The 25,358-nt window shown below is 57.4% G+C and overlaps 2 protein-coding genes across 3 annotated transcripts; one reads left to right on the top strand and one right to left on the bottom strand.

The window, feature by feature from the left end:
* The first annotated feature begins 10,143 nt into the window (after positions 1-10,143).
* Positions 10,144-16,988, top strand: PKP3 (plakophilin 3). The gene is made up of 13 exons (XM_004602886.2): positions 10,144-10,375; positions 12,353-12,429; positions 12,546-13,177; positions 13,261-13,384; positions 13,703-13,907; positions 14,626-14,800; positions 15,156-15,273; positions 15,343-15,513; positions 15,609-15,794; positions 16,076-16,229; positions 16,383-16,575; positions 16,654-16,741; positions 16,845-16,988. The coding sequence occupies exons 1-13, from the start codon at positions 10,144-10,146 to the stop codon at positions 16,878-16,880; spliced, it is 2,391 nt and encodes a 796-aa protein (XP_004602943.1). The 3' UTR covers positions 16,881-16,988.
* Positions 16,989-17,881: 893 nt separating this feature from the next.
* On the bottom strand, positions 17,882-24,778 carry SIGIRR (single Ig and TIR domain containing). 2 transcript variants are annotated; one of them, XM_004603146.2, is made up of 10 exons: positions 24,653-24,777; positions 22,227-22,389; positions 21,304-21,505; positions 20,736-20,869; positions 20,521-20,661; positions 20,247-20,390; positions 19,910-20,012; positions 19,690-19,840; positions 18,249-18,438; positions 17,882-18,159 (listed from the first exon to the last, which is right to left on the bottom strand). In XM_004603146.2, exons 2-10 carry the CDS (start codon positions 22,231-22,233, stop codon positions 18,011-18,013), a joined length of 1,221 nt encoding a protein of 406 aa, XP_004603203.2. In that variant the 5' UTR covers positions 22,234-22,389; positions 24,653-24,777; the 3' UTR covers positions 17,882-18,010. The 2 variants fall into 2 exon arrangements, with proteins under 2 accessions (XP_004603203.2, XP_054998700.1); XM_055142725.1 differs by having other exon boundaries at positions 19,690-20,012; positions 24,653-24,778.
* Between the last annotated feature and the right edge of the window lie 580 nt (positions 24,779-25,358).

Below are 25,358 nucleotides of genomic sequence, written 5' to 3'. Positions count from 1 at the left end.
AATTCAAGGATTTGACTCCAGTGGCAAAGGCTGCAAAAACAAAACTAAATGGAACTACATCAATTAAAAAGTGTTTATATGGCAGGCTGGAGAAAGCAGAGTTGCTAAGGCACTTGCCTTTCACACAGCTGATCCTGGTTGCACCCTCTAGCACCACAGATGGTCCACACTGCCAGGTGTGACCCAAAACAAACAAAGTCATAATAATTTTTTTTTTTTGCTTTTTGGGTCACACCTGGTGATGCACAGGGGTTACTCCTGGCTCTGCACTCAGGAATTACTCCTGGCGGTGCTCAGGGGACCATATGGGATGCTGGAAATCGAACCTGGGTTGGCTGCGTGCAAGGCAAATGCTCTACCCACTGTGCTATTGCTCCAGCCCCCCCAAAGTCATAATAATTTAAGACAGTGATCTAAAAATAAGGGGGTATGGTGCCGCCAGCAGGTAAACCTGTACCTGTGGGGCGAGTGCATCAGCAGCATGATGATGTCTTTAGACTTCCAGATACCCCAATAACTTGGGGCCAAGTTTACCAAAAATTAAACAGCCAAAAGTTAGGTATGTGAGAGACACACCCACAAACCACCTCCAGCTCAACTATATAAGCTCATTTATTGGCCTTATTTCAAAGACCCATAAATCTCAAAAGAGATCAAAAGATGCAGTTAGGGCCTGTAGTGCAGAGGTAGGCGGGAACCTATGACTGAGAGCCCCAGGCTTGCTTGGATCAGGACTCGGCCTCCTCCCCCCAGATCCCCAGTTTTCCAGTAGCTTGGCAGTCACACCCACAAACTGCCCCTGGCACCATGTAATCTCATCAATGGCAAGGCCCATCATCATCATCATCATCATCATCATCATCATCATCATCATCACCATCATCCCGCTGATCGTTGTTTTTCTCGAGTGATCTCAATAACATCTCCATTCATCCTAACCCTGAGATTTTAGAAGCCTCTCTTTACTCATCCTTCCCAACAGTGCCACATTGGAGGCTCTTTCAGGGTCAGGGGAATGAGACCTATCATCGTTACTGGTTTTGGCATATGAGTACATCATGGGGAGCTTGCCAGGCTCTCCCATGCAGGCAGGAAATTCTCGGTAGCTTGCCAGGTTCTCCGAGAGGGAGAATTAGGCTATAAGATGTCAAGCGGCCGCTTGTGCTTGTAGGAGCTTGGTTTTATAGTCTCTGGATGTGGCCATTGATGGGATTACCCAGCGCAAGGGGGCAGTTTCTGGGTGTGACTGCCTAGCAACTGGAAAGTGGGGTATCTGGGCAGAAGGGGCCCAATCCTGATCTGAGTAGCCTTGGAGATCTCAGCCCCAGGTCCCACACACCTGGGTTCCTCTGCCAGTTCCTTCATGTGTGAGGCTCATCCGAAAATGTGGAGAGGGGCCTTGAGCATGGCTGTGGATGGGTTCTGGAGGTCTTCAGCTTCCGGAGCTCTGCTCGGAGCAGGGAGGGAAACTCAACCCACCCCCTCCGAGGGGTCCCAGTGAAGATAGTCAGGCGTGGAGGCAAGAGATATATATAAAACTTAAACAATGTCATAAATCAAACACCGCCCCAATTTAAAAAGAAAAAAGAAAGTAGTTGAGAAGTGAAATAAGGATAGTAGTGGGGGATTTTTTCTTACTGTGGGCAGCAGAAGTGCAGTCTATACACCAAAAGCACAAACAATTGAAAGAATTAAATTTTTTAAAAGGCCACGTTTTCACTTTGAGGATGCTATAATCACTAACCAAATCCACTGAAATATTAAGTTTACCTTATTGCAATAGTTAATTTACTCATTCGTGTAACAGGTAGTTATTGGGTGCCTCTCACCTGCTAGGCATTATACTAGTTTCTGGAAATCAAATGGTGAGCAAAACAGAATCTATTCTCTTGGGGACTTCAAGTCTAAAGTGATCAGAAGTAGTCTCCTATGTACCTTCTAGGAAACTCAGTCTTACATACTTAATAAAGAAAACCTTTTCAGGGTCCGGAGAGACAGTACAGTGGGTAGGGTGCTTGCCTTGTACCTAGCCAATCCCCGGAATCCCATATGGTACCCCAAGTACTGCCAGGAGTCAGTCCTGAGTGCAGAAGCAAAAGTAACCACTGAGTATCGCCAGGTATGGCCCCAAAACTAATAAAGAAAACCTCTTTAAATAACAGTTTTAACAGAACTGCAAAAAGTTTGGCAGGACCATAAACTGTCAAGTTTAAGGTTGAATTTAAATAGCACAATTCATAATGACAGAACCACACAAAGTAAAGCTTCCACATGCCTCTTGCTTCCTCCATTAACTTTTACCTTCATATTTATTTTTTATTTTATTTTTGTAAGGTTGTTCACAGTAAGTTATTACATTCAATATCTTAACACCAATCCCACCACCATTACACCCTCCCACCACCATTATTTCAAATTTTCCCAACCACCACCCAAGCCTGGCCCAATAGCAGGCCCTAAAAAATTTATTCTCTGTTGCTTGTTATGAATAATTCGCTAAAAATTATCAACAAAAGTTTCCTTAGAAGAAAGTGTGTGAAGATCGTTGTATCTCACCCTGGAGCCATTGAACCCTTGTATAAGAGATTACTAACATGTTTATAGGTTGAATCTTGTATGCTAATATATATTTTTTTCTTTTTGGGTCACACCCAGCGATGCTCAGGGGTCACTCTTGTCTTTGCACTCAAGAATTACTCCTGGTGGTGCTTGGGGGACCATATGGGATGCCGGGGATTGAATCCGGGTTGGCCGCATGCAAGGCAAACGCCCTACCCACTGTGCTATCACTCCGGCCCTATGGTAATATTTTTTTAATTGAGATTGGTTGGAGCGATAGCACAGTGGGTAGGGTGTTTGCCTTGCATGTGGCCGACCCGGGTTCAATTCTTCCACCCCTCTCAGAGAGCCCGGCAAGCTACCAAGAGTATCCTGCCCGCATAGCAGAGCCTGGCAAGCTACCCATGATGTATTTGATATACCAAAAACAGTAACAACAGGTCTCACAATGGAGATGTTACTGGTGCCTGCTCGAGCAAATCAAGCCAAGGCTCAGAGACTACAAACTAAAGCTCCCAGAAGAGAGCACCACAGAATTCCCTGACCCTGCACCAGGCTGTCTTCACCAGGGCACCTCGTGGCGGGGGGGGGGGGGGGCGGCGGGTTGAGCTTCCCTCCCTGCCCCAAGCAGAACCCCAGCAGCCTAAAACTTCCAGAACCCAACCACTGCCATGCCCAAGGCCATCTCCCCATGCTCAAATGAGCCTCACCCAAAACGGGATGAACCTCATCAGAGAGCAGACCAGCAGGAAAACCCAGATATGTGGGAACACATGACTGAGATCTCCAAGCCCACTAGGATCGGAACTGGGCCTCCTCCCCCAGTTTTCCTGTTTTCCAGAAGCTTGGCAGTCACACCCACCAACTGCCCCTGGACACCATATAATCTCATCAATGGCCAAGGCCCAGAGACTATAAACTAAAGCTCCCTGAAGAAAATGACACAGAATTTCCTGGACATTATATTCTATCCATAACAATACAAAACAAATCGTCTGGCATTGCCTTTTCAGCAGGTTTAAGTGGTGGTGAGACTGGTGTCAAAATAGCTAACGTAACCAAAATAGAGAGAGTATGGGGGAAATTGTCACACAAGCAGCGGAAGGGCTGGAACTGGGGGCGGGGTGCGGAAATACTGGGGATTTTGGTGGTGGAAAGTGTGCACTGGTGAAGGGGTGGGTGTTTGATGATTATATGATCAAAGCTCAAACATGAAAGCTTTGTCAATGTTTCTCATGGTGAATCAAAAAAAAGGGGGAATAATAATAAAATAATAAAATAAAGTTAACATTCAGAATAGAATTTAAAAAAAGTAATGTGGAGGGGCCGGAGCGATAGCACAGCGGGTAGGGTGTTTGCCTTGCACGCGGCCGACCCGGGTTCGATCCCCGGCATCCCATATGGTCCCCCAAGCACCGCCAGGAGTAGTTCCTGAGTGCAAAGCCAGGAGTAACCCCTGAGCATCGCTGGGTGTGACCCAAAAAGCAAAAAAAAAAAAAAAAAAAAAAAAAGTAATGTGGAGTTCATGCCCAATTCAATCAGCTTAATCAATGGCTGAATAAATAGCAGTACTACCACATTATTTAAAAAATAATTTAAAAATAAAAAAGAAAGTCAAGATAAAATGAAAAGATACTAAATGGGAGAGAAACATTTACACACAATATGTCACATATGGGGATAATACCCCAAATCTGTGACGCATTCACATAGCTCAACAACAAGCAAATAACAACCTCATCAAAAATGGAAGAGCTGCTAAAACAAACATCCCTCCCTGAAGAGGACCTTCTGAAGGACAATGAGGAGACATATGAAAAGGGTCCATTGTCACCAGGAAAATGCCCAATAAATAAAATGTAAATAAAAATAAGTAAATAAAAATGAGAAAAAGCAATCAACTCACACCAGTGAGAATGATACATATTAAAAAGACTAGAAACAACCAGTGTTGGTGAGTATATGATGAGAAAAGAACCCTCATTCGTCATGGTTGGGAATATCATCTGATTCCGTCTTTATGAAAAAGAAAACCAAAATATTCCCCCCAAAATAAGAATCAAGCTTCCATGTGACCTAGAGATTCTACTTTTTGGTATTTACCCCTGAAACACAAAACATTAATTTAAAATATATTTTCATACTTATATTCATTACAGGCTGGAGCGATAGCACAGAGGTTGGGCTTTCGCCTTTCACGCGGCCAACCCGTGTTCAATTCCTCTGCCCCTCTTGGAGAGCCTGGCAAGCTACTAAGAGTATGGAGCCTGCACGGCAGAGTCTGGCAAGCCACCCGTGCGTATTGGATATGCCAAAAACAGTAACAATAAGTCTCTCAATGAGAGACGTTACTGGTGCCCGCTCGAACAAATCGATGAGCAACGGGATGACAGTGACGGTGATATTCATTACACTACTTAGTACAATCTGTCACTGTCATCCTGTTGCTCATCGATTTGCTCAAGTGGGCACCAGTAATGTCTCTATTGTGAGACTTATTGTTACTGGAGTGATAGCACAGCTGGAGTGATAGTACAGTGGGTAGAGCATTTGCCTTGCACGCAGCAGACCCGGGTTCGATTCCCAGCATCTCGTATGGTCCCCTGAGCACTGCCAGGGGGTAATTCCTGAGTGCAGAGCCAGAAGTGACCCCTGTGCATTGCTGGGTGTGACCCAAAAAGCAAAAAAAAAGAAAGAAATTATGAAACCTTTTCTCAAAAGTTGGAACTGGAAATTATCATATTAGGCAAAGTAAGTCAGCAGGAGAAAAAGAAATGCCAAATGATGTCACTCATCAGTTGCACACACAGGAACAAGACAAGGAAACAGACAGTATCGGGTAATGACAAACCCTTGTCCTTGGATCACGTAACTGAGATCACCAAGCTAGGGGAGAGGGAGTGGGGGAAATGAAGAGAGACTAGAAGTAACATAAGGACATTGGTGGACAGCGATGGTCACTTGGAGGTGATAAGGTATGGTACTGAACATCAAAAATTATTGTAGGGACTGGAGCAATAGCACAGCGGGTAGGGAGCTTGCCTTGCACACAGCCAACCTGGGTTCGATTCCCAGCATCCCATATGGTCCCCTGAGCACTGCCAGGGATAATTCCTGAGTACATGAGCCAGAAGTAACCCCTATGCATCGCCGGGTGTGGCTCAAAAGGAAAAAAATATATATTGTAAACAAAAATAGTTAACTTTTTTTTTCTTGAAAAGGTGCTCATTTGAAAGAGTTGGGATACATACAAAGCGCCTTCTGTGTGAGGCCACACGGGGTTAATAAACTCATGAAAAGTGTGATGAAACATCTATATTCGCTATGACACTTTAGAAAAGGCAAAACAGGGACAATGACAAGATGAATGGTTGCCTGAGGAAAGGGAAGGAAGAGGAGGTGGACTCAGGGGACTCGGTATGTCACCAGAATGGGGTACGAGTCCTTACAAATGTGTCCAGACCCTAGAAAGAAGGTGGAGAAGTTCCAGCAAATTGCAGGCTTGGGAGGTGGAGTAGGTCCCCAGCATGGAGCAAGCGCCCTCTGGCGGACCGGCTAGTAAGGGTTGCCCGGACTACCTTGCTCAGCCAGGGGCACCAAGCAAGGTCACAGCCACTATGCTCTTACGCCAGGCACTTCCACCAGGTCCTAGATGCAATGCAGCCTCTGTGTGTGAGCACGCAACAAAGAAATGCGACCACCACTAAGCACTGTGGTAACAAGTGTGCGAACTCAGTCTCTGGAGAGCCCTATGTGAGTGCTTCCACCTCAGGTCCCGAGGAAGGGAAGGGGAACATAACACACATAACAGTCATTTTCGGAAATTAGAATCATCTGACAATATGTGGGGAAAACTGAAAGAAACAGCTGCTTCAGAACTTTTCAAAAACAAGAACTCCATGGCCGGACAAATATCCAGGAAATAGACAAACAGCACAAAGTTGCCAGGGCCACGAGGAACATGGAGCGGGTGGGGATGAGACCAGAGACAGAAGCAACATCTGAACACAGGGCCCTGAGCTGGGAAGGTAACTCAGGCCTCCTGCTGCTGCACCCCGCAGAAAGGAAGTGCCAAGTGGAGTCCAAGCAGCACCCAGGGCTAGCATGAAGGCAGTGGAGTCCTCAGGCTCAGTCTGGCACCAGCCTACAAGGACTGGGCCAGAAGCTGCTGACAAGGCTGACATTGAAGTCACGGCATAATTCACCCCCACGGAGGAAAACTGCCCTGCAGGGCAGAAAGCTAGGCACAGTCTGCAGGCTATGCTCTGGGGGTCCACCAACTCTCCCTCCTGCCAGCATTGCCAGCTGTGGCCCAGCCCTAGGACCCCTCCATGACTAAGCTTCTGAAAACTTACCTGGCCTTACCTTCTCCCATCTGGACAGGGGCACAGATGAGCTGCGGCTTGGGATCCTGTGAGGATCAGTGCACTCTGGCAGGCCCGGAGGCAGCTGGACCCAGGAGGCCATCTCCCTGGGCTATCTTCGGCAGGGTCAGTTCACCTCTCTGCAGCCTCCCTGCCTCCCAGTGGACCCAGCCAGCATGGGCACAGGCCTCCAATCAGCTCTGGGGTGGAGGGGGGATGGACGTGAGTCCACAGGAGGCAAAGAGACACCCCCTTGCAGCACACTGGAGTTTCCAGGTTCATCCTGCCCCTCTGGCACCATGACCCATTGCTCGAGCCCCTGCTTCCTGCTGGGTCCCAGATGCGACATTGGGGTATCGAGAGGCCTCTGCAAGGTTCCCAGCTCGTTGGCTAACCCTAGCCAGACGAGCAGCAATGCTGGGAGCTATTGTTGGCATGGACGCTGACCTCCCCACCCCTAACCCCCAGGTCCAAGCCCAGGGGCACACTAGGGCTGGCAGAGCCCATGGGAGAGGGCAGGTCACAGGACAGAGGGTGGTACTGGGGAGTGGGGTGGGGCAGGGGCAGGGCGGGGGGCAGGCCTAGGCCCAGGCCCAGACAGTGAGGCTAGAGCGTGGGCGCAGCAACCGGCGTCTGGCTGTGGCACCCACAGGAGTTGCTGCCGGAACCTTGACAAAACTACATCCCCACACCTGTCCCTTCCCTTGCAAGCTGGGTATCCCGCCCCGGCCTGTCTTGAGTATTAGTTCTCTCTGAACACTTTTGAGCTGTTCTCCCCTCCAGTGGCCAGAATCAGGGCCAGTTGTAGGCACATACATATGAGGGACCAAAAAGAAAAAAGTCTCCGCCCAGTCCTGACTGGCTGCTAGGTCACCAAAGCCTAGTGCCCCATTCACTCTTCTCCCCACTCCTGCGCACTGCCCCAGCAGCCTCCCCACCCCACCCCTAGACCTCTCCAGACTTTGGAGCACCTACATCCAGGAGCATCCAGCCACAGGCTCTGCCAGTTAGATGCAAGGCACATGTGGAACCCTGGATTTGAGGGGTCCCACACAGTCCAGTCTTCCCTGCCCCCACTTTCCAAAGTACATGGTCAAGTGCAGCTTACCTGATTTCTTGTCCGGGACATGGTGGGTCTCTACACTCCCACTGCAGCCTCTCCCCACACTGGTCCAGGAGAGAAGAGGCTACTCCCAGATGCTGGGCCCAAGCCTGGGCCTGTGAGCATGCCCCATCCCATAGGGGTTAGGCATAGGGCCAGGCTTTCCCGGGGCCTGACCTGTACTGCGTAGGGCGAGGGTCCACAACGTGGGGGCGCAGTGTGGGGAGGTGGAGGGAGATGTCACTGAGACCGAGTCTGTGGAGTGAATATCAGCCGGGCACTCCCATTCCTGGCCTCCTCAAGAGTCCCACCTCACAGCTGTTCCAGCCACCCTAACCCACACAGCTCACCCTGGACCCCTGTGGCAGTTAGGCTTCCCGGCCCTGCGTAGGCCAGGCCTCTGCGGGCCCAGGGGGGCACAGGCGGGCCCCAGCCCGTGCCAGGCATGTGCCTCCAGGCACACTTGCTGCCGCACAAACTTGTCTCCCAAGATTTTTCCACACAAAACACGTCTCCCAGGGAAGCAACCGGTCTGATGAGCTGGGCGTTCCCAGCCCGCCCTCCTCCTGGCGCCCCCACGGACAGTCCCGTGGTGAGAGGCTGCCTGGGCCACAGACCCAGACCAGGGACCCGGAACAGGGACCAGGCTGAGCGGTGCCTGCAATGGAGCCCAGGTCGCCGGGGCTGGTGGCTGCGGGGAGGAGTCCTGGAGCTGGCAATGTCTGCACCAGCAGCCGGGTAAGTCTTGGCCATCTGCCCCACCCTGATATTTCCCAAGACCCTCCACTCTCTTCCACCCACTTCTAACTTTGCCTCCAGCCTGTCCCTAGCAGTGCCCTTACTCCACACTATCCCCCACCCCTCTTCATCCCCTGGCCCTGAGCCCCTGGCTGGGACTAGGCACCTAGGCCCGCCTCTCAACAGGCACCCCCATCACCCCCCTCAGACTCCTCACCTCATCAGGCCCTTGCAGGCTGGCTGCTGATCAAGGGGGCTAGTGTTGGGGTCAGGGGCATCCCCTGGGGAAAGGGGATTATCAGGTGGGGCCCACTGACTTCCAGGGGAGCTGGGAGTTTTGGCTCAGCCCCACCCCTACAGCCCTCCTAGGCTCACCACTCCCCCCCATTCACTCCCCCAGGGGCCATCAGGACCAGACTGACCCTGCCCTGAGGCCAGGGGCAGCCCCCTGGACCAGGTCTCCCCTCCTCTGACTCCAGCCCCTCTTGTTCCCATTCCCCTGGGTTTGCCCCCAGCATCCCAGGTCCTGTGGCCCAACCCAGGCAGGAGGCCCCACTGAGTCACCCCCCCTGAGGGCAGCCCTGCCTGGTCCTGCCCATGCAGCCCTGCAGAGCCAAGCTGACTCACCTGGTTCCCCCTCAACACCCCCACCCCGGCCTGAGGGAGCAGGAGGCCAGAAAGAGGGTGGCCATGGAGCGCTGAAAGGGAGGGGGAGAGGGAGACTTCTGGGGTCTATACGAAAGGAGATTGGGGGCCACAGGCTAGTCTGTCCACCTGCTGCTGGCAGCTCCTCATCCATGCACAGATTTAGGCTACACAGGCCTCCCAAAGACCCCCCCTGTACTCTACCCTCCCCTCAGCACTGACTCTAGTCTAACCCCTGCTCTGGCGCTGACCCTCCCTCAGCCTGTCCCAGCCTTCCATGGAGGTGACCCCATGACCCAGCCCCTCCCTGACCTTCAGGGTAGTCCCACCTGACTACCAAAGGGACACTCTGCCCTGCCTGGCCCAAAGGCCTGAGCAGAACCCAGCAGGCCTGGCCCTTCCTAGGGCCTGACCACAGGTCCATCTGGGGCGGGTGGAGGAGCAGAGGCCAGGCCAGGACCTGGGCCACACAGGCCTGTTCTGCCAGCTGCCAGCCCGCCCAGATTCCACCTTAAGCAGGCAGTGGCCCCTCCCTCCCACCTGGGCCAGGTGTCCCCGCCCCCAGCTGAGCTCAGGGCTGGGCGGGCGTCTGTCTCCAGGCCAGCTCTGGGTGAGGCCATTGGGGAGGGGACTTCAGGGACAGGGCCGCTCGGGACAAGACGGTAAAGACAGCTCTGACTGGAGGTGGCCGCTGGGGCCCAGGCCAGGCGGCCCCAGCCCGGCACACCCGCCGCCATGCAAGACGGTCACTTCCTGCTGTCGGCCCTGCAGCCGGAGACTGGTGTGTGCTCCCTGGCACTGCCCTCCGACCTACAGCTGGACCGCCGTGGTGCCGAGGGCCCGGAAGCTGAGCGGCTGCGGGCTGCCCGGGTCCAGGAACAGGTCCGAGCCCGTCTCCTGCAGCTGGGCCAGCTGCCGCGGCACAACGGGGCGGCTGAGCCTGAAGGGGCGGTGGAGGTGACCCGAGGTAGGTGGACGCCGGCAGGGTGGGCACCACTAGGCAGTGAGCGCAGTGGTGGCGGGGGGTGAGGGTTGAGAACCAGAGGCCATGGCGGGACCGGCTTCCTTGGCGCTGAGGTTCAGCTCCTGACTCACAGGCCTTGCACTGAGTCACCTGCCCCGCCCCGGCAGGCAGGCGTGGGAGAAGCCATGGGTGGGGCCTCCTTGCAAGGACCCCAGGGTCCTCTGATCCTGCCCAGCTGGGCCCCACTTGGTGCTGAACCCCCCCAGAGACTCACAGGGAGGCCTGGGATTGGCACATGGCCTGTCTGTGCCAGCATACCTGGAGTACGCACAGCCATGGCACAGGCCCCTCATGGCTGTACCACACAGAGACAGGACACCCAGACTCCAGTGCCCCCCAGTTCCTGCCCCAGGGGATCCTCAGCAGACAGAGAAGTGAGGGGCGGGCCTGGGAATCCTGGCCCTGAGCCACCACCGGCCTGTCTCGACCAGGGTCTCCCTGCGGAATTGCAGAGGAGGCTGGAGTGACCCAGATATTCTCTGTGGGAAGGCAGCATGGTGCTGCCTCTTTGCCAGCAAGAACCCCCTATGGGAAACCTGTTCCACGGCTGTGAGTACAGGATGTGAGCATGTGTGAATACATGCAAGTGTGTGGGCCAGTGTCTCATGTCTGTATGTGCATGTATTTGTGCATGTGGGAATGCATGGGTGGTGAGAATGTGTATGTGTTTAACAGTAAGTGTGCATGTCTGGGGGGTGGCAGGTATGTGATGTGCATGCAAGTGTGAATGTATGTGAGTGTATGTGGCTATAAAGAAGTGTGTATGAGGATGTGTGCGCGGCTGATTGTGAGTATGCATAAAAATGTGTGAAAATGTGTGTATGTCTGTGTGTGCATAGAAATGTGAGGATGTGTGTGGCTGTGAGTGTGAGTGTGCCCAGAAGTGTGAGGATTTGTGTGCCTGTGAGTGTATGTGAGGATGCTATGTACCTATGTGAATGTGAGTGTGAGGCTGATTGTGAATGTGCATAAATGTGTGAGGATGCCTGTGTTCCCTGTGTGTGTGTCAGCATTATGGTACACATAGACAGCAGCTTGGGGCACTTGCTCTACATGCTTTTTCCTCCTTGCTACCAACAGCAAGAGGGACCAAAGGTTAGACAATAAGATGAGCCTCGCAGGGTGTTGTACAGAGATCATGGGCCTGAACATCTAGAGGCCTTCCCCGGACCTGACTTCAGACACTGGCTAGATAGTTGAGGGGCTGCCAGGGCTGTGTGCAGTCCTGGATATCAGTTTTACTAGGTGCCCAGGGGTCATGGGGTGGAGGAGGAAGCAGTAAGGATTAATTATCACCCTGGCCACCCTGCCAATTAGGAGGAGGAGGATTATAATTTGGGGGTGGGGGGTGAGGTCCCCAGGCGGGGGCGTGCCCCCTAAGCTGTGCCTCACTAGCGTCAAAGGGTTAATAGCCCCTGCCCAGAAGCCTCATTAACTAGGGCGGGTGCTGGGCAGAAGCTGAAGGAGGGGCCCAGCCCCCTTCCCTTCACCCGTTCCTGAGTCCTTTAGCCAATTCTGGGAGATGGATGATTCCCCCCCACTTTCAGGGGACTCTGCTGGGACCCCCTAGGCAGTCCCTCCTTGTGTACAAGCCCCACCCCCACCTGCTCTGCTCCCTGTCTCTGCAGGCCTGTCTCTGCCTGCACACCTGGGCACCCCACATTCACCTGGGAAGTCACCTAAGCATCCATTCCCACCCCTGCACCCACTGTTCACCCCCTCTGTCCATCTTTCCTCCTCCTGTTTCCCCATGCCCCTGATGGCCACTGAGTGGCACTCAGGCTGGGGCTGTCCTGGAGAGGACAGGCCAGAACTGTCTGTCCTGGTGAGCCTGGTGTCCCTCCCCTCTGGCTGCCTGACAGGAACTATGTCCTTGGTCCTGGGTGGGAAGCAGAAGGTCAGCACTGTCCCCTCCTGCAGGGACCTCCCGGGGCCAGTACCACACGCTGCAGTCCGGCTTCAGCTCCCGCTCACAGGGCCTGAGTGGGGACACATCGGTGAGTGTGGGGCCCTGGGGGAGGTAGGGCCTGCAATGGCACCTCGAGGTGTTGGGTGTCCCTGGGGGAGGCAGGGCTTGGGACAGAGCCTCAAAACTGGACCTCTCATCCCACAGACCTTCCGGCCCATCGCCAAGCCAGCCTACAGCCCAGCCTCCTGGTCCTCCCGCTCAGCCGTGGACCTGAGCTCTGCCCGGAGGCTGAGCTCGGCCCACAATGGGGGCAGCGCCTTTGGGGCTACTGGCTACGGGGGCGCTCTCCCTGCGCCCCCCATGGCTGCCCGACCAGTGTCCTTCCATGAGCGTGCAGGGGCAGGCAGCCGAGTGGACTATGACACTGTGTCCCTGCGCTCGCTGAGGCTGGGCCCAAGCACCCTAGATGACCGCTACAGTGTGGTGTCTGAGCAGCTGGAGCCCACATCCTCCTCTGCCTACCGGGCCTTTGCCTATGAACGCCAGGCCAGCTCCAGCTCCAGCCGGGCAGGGGGCCCTGACTGGCCGGAAGCCTCCGAGGGCCCCCCCAGCCGGACTATCCGGGCACCTGCCATGAGGACCCTGCAGCGGTTCCAGAGCAGCCACCGTAGCCGGGGTGGGATGGGGCCAGTGCCCGGGGGCGTCCTGGAGCCCATGGCCCGGGCACCCTCAGTGCGCAGCCTCAGCCTCAGCCTGGCCGACTCGGGCCACCTGCCCGACATCAGAGGCCTGGACAGCTACGGCGGCCACCGTGCCCTGCAAAGGCTCAGCAGTGGGTGAGCACGTCAGGTTGAGGAATGGGCTGCTCTGTGGTCCCAGCAGCCCCACATCAGCCTGACCCCCTGTCCTGATTCCACAGCTTCGACGACATCGACCTGCCCTCTGCAGTCAAGTACCTCATGGCCTCTGACCCCAACCTGCAGGTGCTGGGGGCGGCTTATATCCAGCACAGATGCTACAGCGACGCGGCAGCAAAGAAGCAGGTGACCATGACGATCCGGGTGAACCACAGATAGCCCTGCTTGCCACTCTCATTGGCCCCTCTTTCGGTGCCTCTGAACAGCCCTCACTGACACTGCTGGCCCCATTCTGCCCAGAGCCCTCAGCAGAGGGCGGGCAGGAAAGAGTCGTCTGCATAGGCATTCGCATGTATCTGCATAGATGTTTGCATGTATCTTAATATCTCGCATACATTTGCATGTATCTGCATACATCAACCAATCCTGCACACACCTGTACCATTTGTGTACACCTCCATGGGCTCACACACACCTGTACATAGTATATGTCTCTACCTGCAGGCCCGCAGCCTCCAGGCTGTGCCAAGGCTGGTGAAGCTCTTCAACCATGCCAACCAGGAGGTGCAGCGGCACGCCACGGGCGCCATGCGCAACCTCATCTATGACAATGCTGACAACAAGCTTGCCCTCGTAGAGGAGAACGGCATCTTTGAGTTGCTTCGGACACTGCGGGAGCAGGACGACGAGCTGCGCAAGAATGTAACAGGTGGGCTGGAGAGATACTACAGCTGCCAGGACACTTGCCCCACACAAGGCTGACCTAGGTTCAACCTCCAGCATCCCATATGGTCCCTGGAGCCCGCCAGGAGTGATCTCACTCCTGAGCACTGAGCCAGGAGTACCACCGAGCACTGTTGGGTGTGATCCAAAAACAAAATAAAAGAGAATGTCACAGGAGCCTAGTCCCAGCACACCCAGCATCTGCCCTCATGAGCCCTTGTCCTGTACCTCCTCCCCAGGTACCTGCCCTCACAGGCACCTGTCTCATATACTCCCTCCTCGCAACACCTGCCCTCATAAACACCTTATTGTACCCCTTATTCCTCACACCTGCCCTCACAGACACCTGTCCCTCACCCTGGCACCTGCCTTTACAGCACCTGGTCCCACTTCCCCACGCCTGCCCTCTCTTGGCCTCTGGAGAAAGGACCCTCGCTTCCATATGCCATCCTGCCCTCCTCCTGGGTGTACTTGTGGTGTGTCTATTCGGAGCTCTCTCCACGCCCAGGTGGTATGTCCTCCAATACTGTCATCTTGCTCCACTGTCACTATGACACTGCAGGCCATACCTGGGCACCCCAGCAGCTGGGGAAAAAAAGTGCCCGACAGGTGCTAGCAGAGGCAGGGCCCTCCCTGCTCTCCACCAAACCCAGCGCAGCCAGAGGTCTGAGGGAACCCTGACCACAGCCTGGACCCCTGCCCAGGGATCCTGTGGAACCTGTCCTCCAGCGACCACCTGAAGGACCGCCTGGCCCGAGACACGCTGGAGCAGCTCACAGACCTGGTGCTGAGCCCCCTCTCAGGGGCGGGTGGCCCCCCCCTCATCCAGCAGAATGCCTCCGAGGCCGAGATCTTCTACAATGCCACTGGCTTTCTCAGGTGCATGGGCAGGCGGGCTGCAGATGGTCATGACATGGGGATGACTCAAAGAGGACTCTAGAATCAAGGTCCAAGTGATGATACAGTTCAGCCATGGGGGCTGGGAGGGACATATGGAGCGGATGGGAGAGACCAGGTCAGGTCTGAGGGGCAGGTGGGCATGTGGAGGGGTGGACCCAGAGTGTCGGGGGTAGAGGGGACAGGGCTGCCCAGGATAGGTCTGGTCAGAGGGCCGCACCCAGCTCTCAACCCTTAGGCTTGGGTTTGTTCAGGTGGCTCCTCAGAATGTCTGTGGGCTGGGCAGTGGCAGTCTCTGGAGGGGAGGAGTGGATCTCTGATCTGCCTCTATCCACAGGAACCTCAGTTCAGCCTCCCAGGCTACTCGTCAGAAGATGCGTGAGTGTCACGGACTGGTGGACGCCCTGGTCACCTACATCAACCATGCTCTGGATGTGGGCAAGTGCGAGGACAAGGTGAGGGGAGACGGAGAGGGAGGCAGGTGCTGAGGTGGGTCTGGGCTGCTCTGACACAGTGCTCCCCAGAGCGTGGAGAACGCCGTGTGTGTCCTGAGGAACCTGTCCTACCGCCTATACGATGAGATGCCGCCATCTGCCCTGCAGAGGCTAGAGGGCCGGGGCCGCCGTGATATGGCTGGTGGGCCACCCGGTGAGGTGGTCGGCTGCTTTACACCCCAGAGCCGGCGGCTTCGAGAGGTGGGTGAGGGCCCAAGGGGTGCTGTGGAGGTCCCACCTGAGCCCTGCCTGAAATCTGCTGACCCTTTGCCAACCTCCCCCCATCCCACTGCCAGCTGCCCCTCATGGCTGATGCACTCACTTTTGCTGAAGTGTCCAAGGACCCCAAGGGCCTCGAGTGGCTGTGGAGCCCTCAGATTGTGGGGCTGTACAACCGCCTGCTGCAGCGCTGTGAGCTCAACAGGCACACGACTGAGGCTGCAGCTGGAGCGCTACAGAACATTACCGCAGGCGATCGTAGGGTGAGTTCCACTGTAGGGCAAGACTGTGGCAGAGATGGACCCAAACTCCTGGCGGCGGGGGGGGGGGAGCCCCAACCAGGCAAGGCATATGGACCGTGATCCACACTCTCAAATCCACTGTAGGGGGAGACCCTGGCTGGGGAGAGCCAAGGCTCCTCTAGGTTCAGAAATAGTGCCATGATGGTGCAATTTCACAAGGGATGCCCCCTCCCCATGTCCTGGTGTTATGACCCCAGTGGGTGCCTAAACCGACATTGAGGAGCCACCCTTTCCCTTTGCAGTGGGCGGGTGTGCTGAGCCGCCTGGCCCTGGAGCAGGAGCGCATCCTGAACCCACTGCTGGACCGTGTGCGCACTGCTGACCATCACCAGCTGCGCTCACTCACCGGCCTTATCCGAAACCTGTCCCGCAATGCCAGGAACAAGGATGAGATGTGTGAGTCAGTCTCCTGCAACCCAGCCCTGCCGGACCTGCCCTGACACTCACACGGGGCCTCCTTCCCATCTCCCACGGGCTGAAGCCAGGGAACGGGGGACAGTGCAGGCAATGGGGAGCAGGGTGAGGACTGACCTCCCAATCCTGCCATAGCCACCAAGGTGGTGAGTCACCTGATTGAGAAGCTGCCGGGCGGCGTGGGAGAAAAGTCACCCCCAGCCGATGTGCTGGTCAACATTATAGCTGTGCTCAACAACCTGGTGGTGGCCAGTCCCATCGCCGCCCGGGACCTGCTCTACTTTGACGGGCTGCGCAAGCTCATCTTCATCAAGAAGAGGCGGGACAGGTAAGGCCCGCCCCTAAGGCCTCCGGTCCCCAATCTCTGCCCATGTGCCATGCCCCCTGCTAATCCTTGCTCCCCCAGCCCTGACAGTGAGAAGTCCTCCCGAGCAGCCTCCAGTCTCCTGACCAATCTGTGGCAGTACAACAAGCTCCACCGAGACTTTCGAGCGGTAAGTTCTGGGATCAGATGCTGGGATGAAGGAGAGGCCGAGGGGTCGGGAGGGCAGGGTCGTGGCCGGTGGGCATCACCTCACTCCACTGTGTCCACTGCAGAAGGGCTATCGGAAGGAGGACTTCCTGGGCCCGTAGGCAGCCCCTTCCTGGAGATCACGGCGTGACGAGGTCCAGCCTGAGGGACAAGCTCAGCTGTCGCTTGCTGGCCAGCCCAGAGGGAAACACTGAGGGCCCAGGGTCTTCACTGGGATCCTGCGCATCCTGGTGGGGCCTGGGTCACCAGGGAGGGGATGGGGGCTTGTGGCCGGGATCTGGGCTTCTGCAGGGCAGGGGTGGGGCAGGGTGTGAACTGCCCTGGTGAGTAGGGCAGTAACCAGGATGCACTGGCTGGTGAGGCCAACGGTGCCTTGGGACAACCAACACTGGGAATAAAAGTGGCCGTGAACACAGCAGCTGGCCTTGTGCACTGTCATCTGGCCTGGCCTGGGATTGCTCCCAAGCACAGCCACGCCTCCCCTGGGCTCAGGGGACAGGAAGGGAAAGAGGACATCAGCGAGGAAGACCTAGCCCAACATGCAAATGAGGCAACACTGACAAAGAGCAGGATTGGGGACTGCTGCAGGCATGCCCACTCCCAGCAGAGTGCTCATGTTGGTGTGGCCCTGAGCACTAGGCAGCGGTCACAGGCAGATGTGCCCGCCTCATTCCCTTCATATCCCTGGGCGTGGTGCGTCCAAACATGGGTTTTCGCACTGTTGGCCAACACTTGGGCCAAGCAGTCTCTGGGCTCCTCCCCAATTTGAGTTAAGCTGCTTTGTGGAAAGCCACGTCATCTGTCATCTCTGCTCAGATCATGAAGTCTCTGGAACCCATCTATCTGTCTGGACCAGACAGGAACATGGACAATAACAGTTATCAGGGGCCAGGCAGGAGCTGTGGAGTGCGAGACTCATCTCATTGGCTAAACTGGGGAGGGCAGTCATCAGTGACCAGGTGACAATGGGGGAGAAAAAGAAGGCTGCAAGCCCTGGAGAGCCCAAGATGGAAAAGAGAAGGCTGAAGGACTCCCTGCAGGGGACACTTGGGTCCTGTCCTACTCAAGGAGAGAAGCTTAGGCTGAGGAGCATCCAGAAATTTATTTTCTGGCACAAGGGGTAAGGGTTGTGGGGGTGCAGGGATGGCTCCCAAGTCCTGCAGAGCACAGCCCCCCACCCCCCAGCCTCTGCCTCCTTCATCACTCTCCTCAGTTTTGGGGTGGAGGGTGGTTACATGTCATCCTTGGACACCAGGCAGTAGAAGTCTGTGCGGGCACTGTAGTTTCGAGAGCCCAGGTCCGAGATGTCCAGCTCACTGCCCCGTCCTCCACCTGCCTGCAGTGGGGCCAATGACTGTCCAAACACAGGTCTTCGGACACCTGCAGAAAGGGGCCATGAGATGGTGGGGCTGCTCCTCCCACCCCCCAGCAGAGCCACCCCCGCCCCAGCGCAGTTTCAGGGGTTATACCCAGGTCTCCCTCAGGATCGGGGTCCAATTCTGGCCCCAGAGCGTGACTGTCGTGAATGCCACCTCGCACAACCAGCATGGGGTCCTTGTCATCCTGCCGCTGAGTCTGGGGATCCCCCTCTGTAGCCCGGCACTGCACTTTCCGGGGCAGCGCCAGCTGCAGCTCCTTCCAGAAATCAGAGGATGGTGCCTGACAACCAGGGGAAGGTTCAAGTGTGAACTCAGTCCTGGAAAATGCTCCTGCTCCAGGACCCCAAAGGGCCCCAGTTCCTCTCAAGCCCCACCACATGCACGGCTGTGCTCAGCCTCTGCAGACCCTTCCCAGAGCTGCTCGAGGCGCCTCCTCAGGCTGTCTACCACTGCCACAGCCATGCTCCACAGAGAACTACAGAGACCCCCGCCCACAGAGCCCCTCACCTTACAGAGCCCCCCTCCCCATGAAGCCTCTCGCCCCACAGAGCCTCTTTCACCAGAGCCCCCATCACCATGGAGGCCCCCACCCCACAGGGTCCCCATTCCATAGAGCCCCCCACTCCATAGAGTCCCTCACCCCACAGAGGCCCCCTCCCCATGAAGCCTCCTACCCCATGGAGCCTCTCTTACCAGAGCCCCCCTCCCCCCAGGTAGCCCCCTCCCCATGAAGCCCCCTGCCCCAAAGAGACTCCCACCCCACAAAGCCATCCCTCCGTAGAGTTCCCACCCTAGAGGCCACCCTCACCATGGAGTCTCCCATCCCACAGAGACCCCTTCATCACAAAGCCCACCTTGTCCCACAGAGCACCCAGCCCCACAGAGTCTCCTCCCGCAGAGCCCCCTCCAACAGAGTCTCCTCCCGCAGAGCCCCCTCCCACAGAGCCCCCTCCCGGCAGAGCTCTCTCCCCACAGAGCCCCCTCCCCAGAGCTCTCTCCCCACAGAGCTCTCTCCCCACAGAGCCCCCTCACCAGAGCTCTCTCCCACAGAGCCCCCTCACCAGAGCTCCCTCCCCACAGAGCTCTCTCCCCACAGAGCCCCCTCCCGCAGAGCCCCCTCACCAGAGCTCCCTCCTGGCAGAGCTCTCTCCCCACAGAGCCCCCTCACCAGAGCTCTCTCCCACAGAGCCCCCTCACCAGAGCTCCCTCCCCACAGAGCCCCCTCACCAGAGCTCCCTCCCCACAGAGCTCTCTCCCCACAGAGCCCCCTCCCCAGAGCTCTCTCCCCACAGAGCCCCCTCCCGCAGAGCCCCCTCACCAGAGCTCCCTCCTGGCAGAGCTCTCTCCCCACAGAGCCCCCTCACCAGAGCTCTCTCCCACAGAGCCCCCTCACCAGAGCTCCCTCCCCACAGAGCTCTCTCCCCACAGAGCCCCCTCCCCGGAGCCCCCTCCCGGCAGAGCTCTCTCCCCACAGAGCCCCCTCACCGGAGCTCCCTCCCGGCAGAGCTCTCTCCCCACAGAGCCCCCTCACCACTGAGCCCGGCCTCCAGAGCAGCAGCGTCACCAGGTGGCGGTGCTGGCGCAGCAGGCGCAGAGCAGGGTGCACGGGCTCGCGCCTCTGGCCCTCGAAGGTGATGAAGATGGGTCTGCGGGTGAGCTCCAGCAGGCGGCACAGGCCCTCCCTGGCGGGCGGGGGCGGCATGTCAGCGAGGCCCGCCAGGGGGCCCCCCCACAGCCCATGCGGGACCCACCGGAAGCTGTGGCTGCACCAGGCGCGGCCCAGGAAGGCGTCGGACAGCACGACGACGAGGCGCCTGCAGCGGCTCAGGTTCACCAGGAGGTCGGCGGAGGGCTCTGCGGAGGGGGGGACGGGGCTGGGCGAGGTGGGCGTGGCTCTGCAGGGGCGGAATGGGCGTGGCTCCGCGCAGGGCGGAGTGAGCGTGGCCGCGAGCGGGAAGGGCGGGGCTCCGCGCGGAGCGGAGTGGGCGTGGCCTCGAGCGGGGCGGGCGGGGCTCTGGGGGCGGGGCCTCCGCGGCGGGAGGCCGGCGGGCGTGCCCGAGGCCTGGACCGGAACTAGGAGCGGCCTACCAGCCCGTGGCAGAAGGTCGCGGTCGTCCAGGAAGAGCTTGTAGCCCCGACGCCGCTCCAGCTGCGGCTTCAGAATGAAGTTCACGAATTTCCGGTCCTCCGGACTATCACTGTAGGATATGTAGGCGTCGTAGAGCTTCCCATCTGCGGATGCCCGAGGGTCAGCGCTGCTGCTCTCCCGCCCCACGGCCACCCGCGCCAGTCTCCCAGAGGGGCCAGGCCAGCAGATCCTGGCCGCTCGCCCTGGAGCGGACCCGACTGCTGCGACACCCACCGTTCACCTCCACCTCCCCGTAGGCATCCTGGTACCAGCGCAGCACATTGAGGCGGCACTTCACATAGAGCAGTGCCACCAGGAGCAGGGCCAGCAGGACCGAGAGTGAGGCCAGCACTGCAGCCACGTGGCCTGCCGGACCTGGAGACAAAGCACGGCTGAGCGAGGCTCTGCCCCCATCGCCCTGCAGCCCTTCCTCCCTGTCCAGCCCTCACCAGCTCTCCGGAGAGTGAAGGGGGCCGAGGTGATGTTCCTGATAGTGCACGTGAAAGTCCCATAGTCCTCCATGCTGGTCAGGTTGACCCCCAGAATACTGCTTGTAAACACCTCCGACAAGTTGACATTGTACCTAAGGAGACCAGGCCCCTTTTCAGCTAGGCTGAAGTGCCTCCATAGGTGCCCTGGAGCCCACCTCTCTGGGACTCACCCCAGGGGCGACAGTTGGCTTCCTGGGCAGCCCTGGGAATAAGAGAAGTGGATGGAGCTGGGAGGGTGTGGGTCTACTGGGGCAATCCTTGTGAACGTGGGTCTGCATTGACCCAAAGCTCAGAGCCTCCAGCCTTCTGATACTGCAGGCCCCACAGCCCAGGGTGGTCTGCAAGGCGACTACCAACAGGAAATGTGTCCCTGTGGTCACCAACCTCAACCTGCGTCCAGGGTGGCACAGTTTGTTTTGCACCTGGGCAGAGTTAGTGGCCAGCTGGTGTGCTGGTGATTCACACCAGGGCACAGGGCAGAGACAGCTGACACAGGAGTATCCATTGTGGACATCCAGTCTCTTACCAGACGTCCGTCTGGAGGAGGCTGGAGTGGCTCCCATTCACCAGCAGCAGCCCCTCTTTCAGCCACTGGATGGAGGGCAGGGGGCAGTGGGGCCCAGAGGCCAGCCAGGCCGTGCAATTCAGAGTGACCACTTCATCCAGGGCAGGCCTCAGGACCTGGTTTCCAGGTGGAGAGAGGAAGTGGGGGTCCCCGAGACATTCATCTGTGGAGAGAGCACCCATGATTACCATGTCCAGACAGATGTCCAGCCACAGATTCAGGGGGTCAGAGCTTGGCATTTGGCACCTTTTACTCCAAAAGTGGCTGGAAGTGGCTTCAGAGGACATTCGGGTGGGGACCCCAGCCCAGCCAGGGCCCTGTGTTTCTCATCCCTCAGCACCAGGCACCTACCCCATGTCTGCCTGCACTGCAATGCCCCCCCCCCCCCCAGGTAGGTAAGGGCTGTGTTTTCTCCCTCTGCCCTCTGGTCCCTGTCAATTGCCGGGGGTTCAGGTGCTTGCCTGGGGTGTGACACCTGGAGTGGGCAGGTGAGGGCCTAGTGTTCCAGGTTCCCCTGTTCCCACCCACAGACCCCTGTGCTTCCTTGCAGTTCAGTTGGGGTGGTGAGCCCAGTGGAGGCCAGAAGGGACTGCTCATGTAGGTAATGTGGTCTCCAGGCAGCGCCCCTATGGGCCCCTCCAACCCCACTCTTCCCACCCAATGTCCCAGGGCCAGCTGCGCCCCCCATGAATAAGGTTGCTCTGGAGGCCTTGGGCAGGAGCCAATTTAGGGTCCATCTGACCACATGGTCAGGACTGTGGGCCCTAGGGGAGGGACAAGCAGTAACCTTTGTACCCCTCCTGGCAGCATGACCCTGCCTGGGTCAGGCAGTGGAGATGGGCCTGTGTGGGTACCTCTCTGACCATCCCTCCTGACCCATCTACCTGCCATGGTGTGGCCAGAGCCTCCTTGGGGCAGGCAGGCAGTGCTGCGACCACCTCGGCTCCACTGGACTCCAGGCTGAGCAGGTCCCAAGAGCGGGGTAGAGCTCTTGCTCTCTTTCTGTCCTTGTGGCAGGTGAGTCGGGGCGCCTGGACGGGTCAGAGGCTGCCGCCATCCCCGGGGAACAAGTTAAACAAGAACAAGATGAGTTAACGAGTAACTGAACACAGACAGAGCTGTCCCAGATGCTGTACCTTCCACGGGATGCAGCAACCAGTATGGCTCTCAGGCTGTGAGGGCCCTCATCTGCCCTGGACTGCTGCTTCAGCCTGGGCACCACTGCCTGGCACCCTCAGTGGGCCTTGTCTCTGCTGGGCAGCTCTGGACAAAAAGCCTTGGTCCCTGGTCACCCTTGCTGCCTGACACCAGGTCACCTTCCTAGCCAGAAGGCCTTGTCCCAAACCCACAGACACATGTGTGCATGGATATGGCACTAGTGGTGGGGCCACCAGGTCAGGAAGGCAACAGGGGCAGAAGGCCACTCCTGGACCCTCACAAGCACCCCTTCTGTATCCACAGCCACTGTCCAGTGCCAGGGACAGTGCCCACTGCCTGTGGCTTTCCATGGGAGGCCCCGACTCACAGCACAACTGATAGCAGCCACAAGTCCTGCCACAAAGCTCCAGGAAGAGAGCTGGCGAGAAGGAGGGGTCCTGAGTCCAGTCCTGGGGCCTCTTCCCAATGTCCCAGTTCACCCTTATTCCTTCTATGACCCGGGCCAGACTTTGCACAGCAGAAAGGGATGCTGCACCCAACACCTGTTCTCAGGGCAGTGCTGAGGGGCCTGTGCTGAAGCGTTTGAGCTAGAGGCTGTTGTGGTTAATTAAGACCATTCTTGAAGCAGGACAGCAAGCCCACTGCTGAGCAGGGTCAGAGATGGGCCAGCATACCCAGAAGGATCTGTCCCAGCCCACTGGGTCACCAGGAACACCTCCCAAGCTCAGTAGACCTTATACCCCTGAAAGGCAACCACCGAGTCTCCCTGAAGTTAAGGCCATGGTTCCTGGACAGAGGGACAGCCAGGAAAGGACATCATTCCCTGCAGTGATTTCCACACACTCCTTGCAAGTCTCCCTGACGCCCCCTGCATTCATCCCTACACACCTCCCTGAACATCCCCTGAAGAGCCTGAAATGCACCTTCCCACACACCCACCCAGCATACCCTCCCTAAACACCTCCGGCACACCTCCTTAACAGTCTGAGACTCTATCCTGCACACCTTCCCTGTGACTCTCCCGATATGCCATCCCATCCCCACACCTTCCCTGTGACTCTCTCCACACACCTTCCACGTGACTTTCCCTACGCATCTTTCCCATGATTCTCCCCGCACATCTTTCTGAGGCTCCTGCTATTCACTATACCACACAGCTTCCCTGTACCACCCGAGGAACACCTTCCCGCACAGTCTGAGGCACACTTTCCTACACAACCTCCCTGTACCACCTGACTCACCTTCCCACATAGCCTCCCTGCACCATCTGAAGCACACCTTCCCACACATCCTTGAGATACACCTTTCCGTACAACCTCCCTGCATAGCCTAGGACACACCTTCCTATACAGCCTCCCTGCACAGCCTGAGGCACACCTTCCCACACAACCTCCCTGCACAGCCTGAGACACACCTTCCCACATAGTCTTGAGGTACACCTTCCCACACAGCCTCCCTGTACTGCCGGAAGGGATACCATTCCACACAGCCTGAGACTCACTTTCCCACACAGCCTCCCGGCACCACCTGAGGCACACCTTACCACACAACATTGAGGTACACCTTCCTGCACTGTCTCCCTATACCTCCAGAGACACACCTTCACATACGGCCTCCTTGCACCACCTGAGGCACCCTATCCCACACAGCCTTGAGGTACACCTTCCTGCACAGCCTTGGACACACCTTTCACACAGCCTGATACTTTCCTGTACAGCCTCCCTTCCCTGCACAGCCTGAGGCACACCTTCCTGCACAGCCTCTCGTACAGCCTATAAATCTTCCTGAACAGGCATGGCCTGCCTATTCCATGCACGAACCCCCTGCCCTGTCCAGCTGTGCTGAAGGCTGTCCCTGTGCATGCATGCACACACTCCACACACCTGGCCCTCACTACACACTTTCATCTTCCCTCAGAGGACACGGCCATGAGCACTTGCACACGGCCCATATCTCATACCCACCCTTGGCTGAGGATAGTGCACATACCAACTCCCTTCCCCCACTCACTGGCTCACGGGTATGCGTGCACACATAGACGCACACATGTGCGTTGCGGGGCCTGACTCTGGCTTAGGAAGGTTTCCTAAGGACGCAGAAGAAGGTGGGCACCAGCAAGGCAGCAGGCTTTGAAGGGAAGGCAGGAAGTCACCTGGTTCTGGCTCTTTCCTCCTGCCGGACGAATCAGCCATTGAGGTCACTGGCGTGTGCTTGGGAGGGAGCAGACTTTCCACTCAGCTGGTCCCTTCATGCATCTCACGGCATGAGGGAGACCTGACTGCATGCACATGCGTTTGTGAAACTGGGCCTTCCTGCCCTGCAGTCACATCCTATCCAGACCCCAAACCCCACCCCAACACCCACCTCCTCCGGTGGGCGGGCAGTGAGCGGTTCCACCCTGCCTGCCTGCTCTTCCTGTAGCTCTGAGTCAGCAGGCTCCTTCCTCTGGGGCCCGCCCAAGCCCCCTAGGCAAGCAGGGTGGGGGGCAGCGGTCAAAGCCACCGGACCTCGGGGTGCAGGGGGTCTGGCAAGCAGCCCAGTGAGGTGCACAGCATGAGGAGGCAGCTGGGCTTTCTGGACCCTTGCAGAATATCCAAAGAAAGGGGTCTCCACAGTGCTTGCCCTGGCCAAGTGCGCCCCAGTTCTGTACCCTGCAGGGTGGACAGCTCAATGTAAACTCCCACCCATGGGGAGGGGGGGCTTGAGTGGCCCATCTGCCAGCTCCCTGACCCCGCCCACTGAGCCCCCAGTGGGGGTGGGGGTGGGTTGTGTGTTGAGTTTTGGGGGACACAGGTCAGTGCCTTCAGGGGCAGCCAGCATCCTCTGCTGTTATCACAGACCTAAGGGTCAGCAACAGG

The sequence above is a fragment of the Sorex araneus genome, chromosome 6 (assembly GCF_027595985.1).
Source record: "Sorex araneus isolate mSorAra2 chromosome 6, mSorAra2.pri, whole genome shotgun sequence".
NCBI classification, from domain to species: domain Eukaryota; kingdom Metazoa; phylum Chordata; class Mammalia; order Eulipotyphla; family Soricidae; genus Sorex; species Sorex araneus.
The sequence above is the reverse complement of the archived record's forward strand: the minus strand, read 5'-3'. Positions and strand labels throughout refer to the sequence as shown.

What these genes read in the sequence shown, in the direction of transcription:
- SIGIRR (XM_055142725.1), bottom strand. An exon ending in CTCCTCCAGACGGACGTCTG is followed by an intron (nt 20,870 to 21,303) that starts GTAAGAGACTGG and finishes TGGTCTCCTTAG; the next exon opens with GTACAATGTCAACTTGTCGG. An exon ending in CGGGGAGGTGGAGGTGAACG is followed by an intron (nt 20,391 to 20,520) that starts GTGGGTGTCGCA and finishes GGGCATCCGCAG; the next exon opens with ATGGGAAGCTCTACGACGCC.
- PKP3 (XM_004602886.2), top strand. Translation starts at nt 10,144, where the DNA reads ATGCAAGACGGTCACTTCCTGCTGTCGGCCCTGCAGCCGGAGACTGGT. An exon ending in TGGGCAAGTGCGAGGACAAG is followed by an intron (nt 15,274 to 15,342) that starts GTGAGGGGAGAC and finishes AGTGCTCCCCAG; the next exon opens with AGCGTGGAGAACGCCGTGTG. An exon ending in AGAGCCGGCGGCTTCGAGAG is followed by an intron (nt 15,514 to 15,608) that starts GTGGGTGAGGGC and finishes TCCCACTGCCAG; the next exon opens with CTGCCCCTCATGGCTGATGC.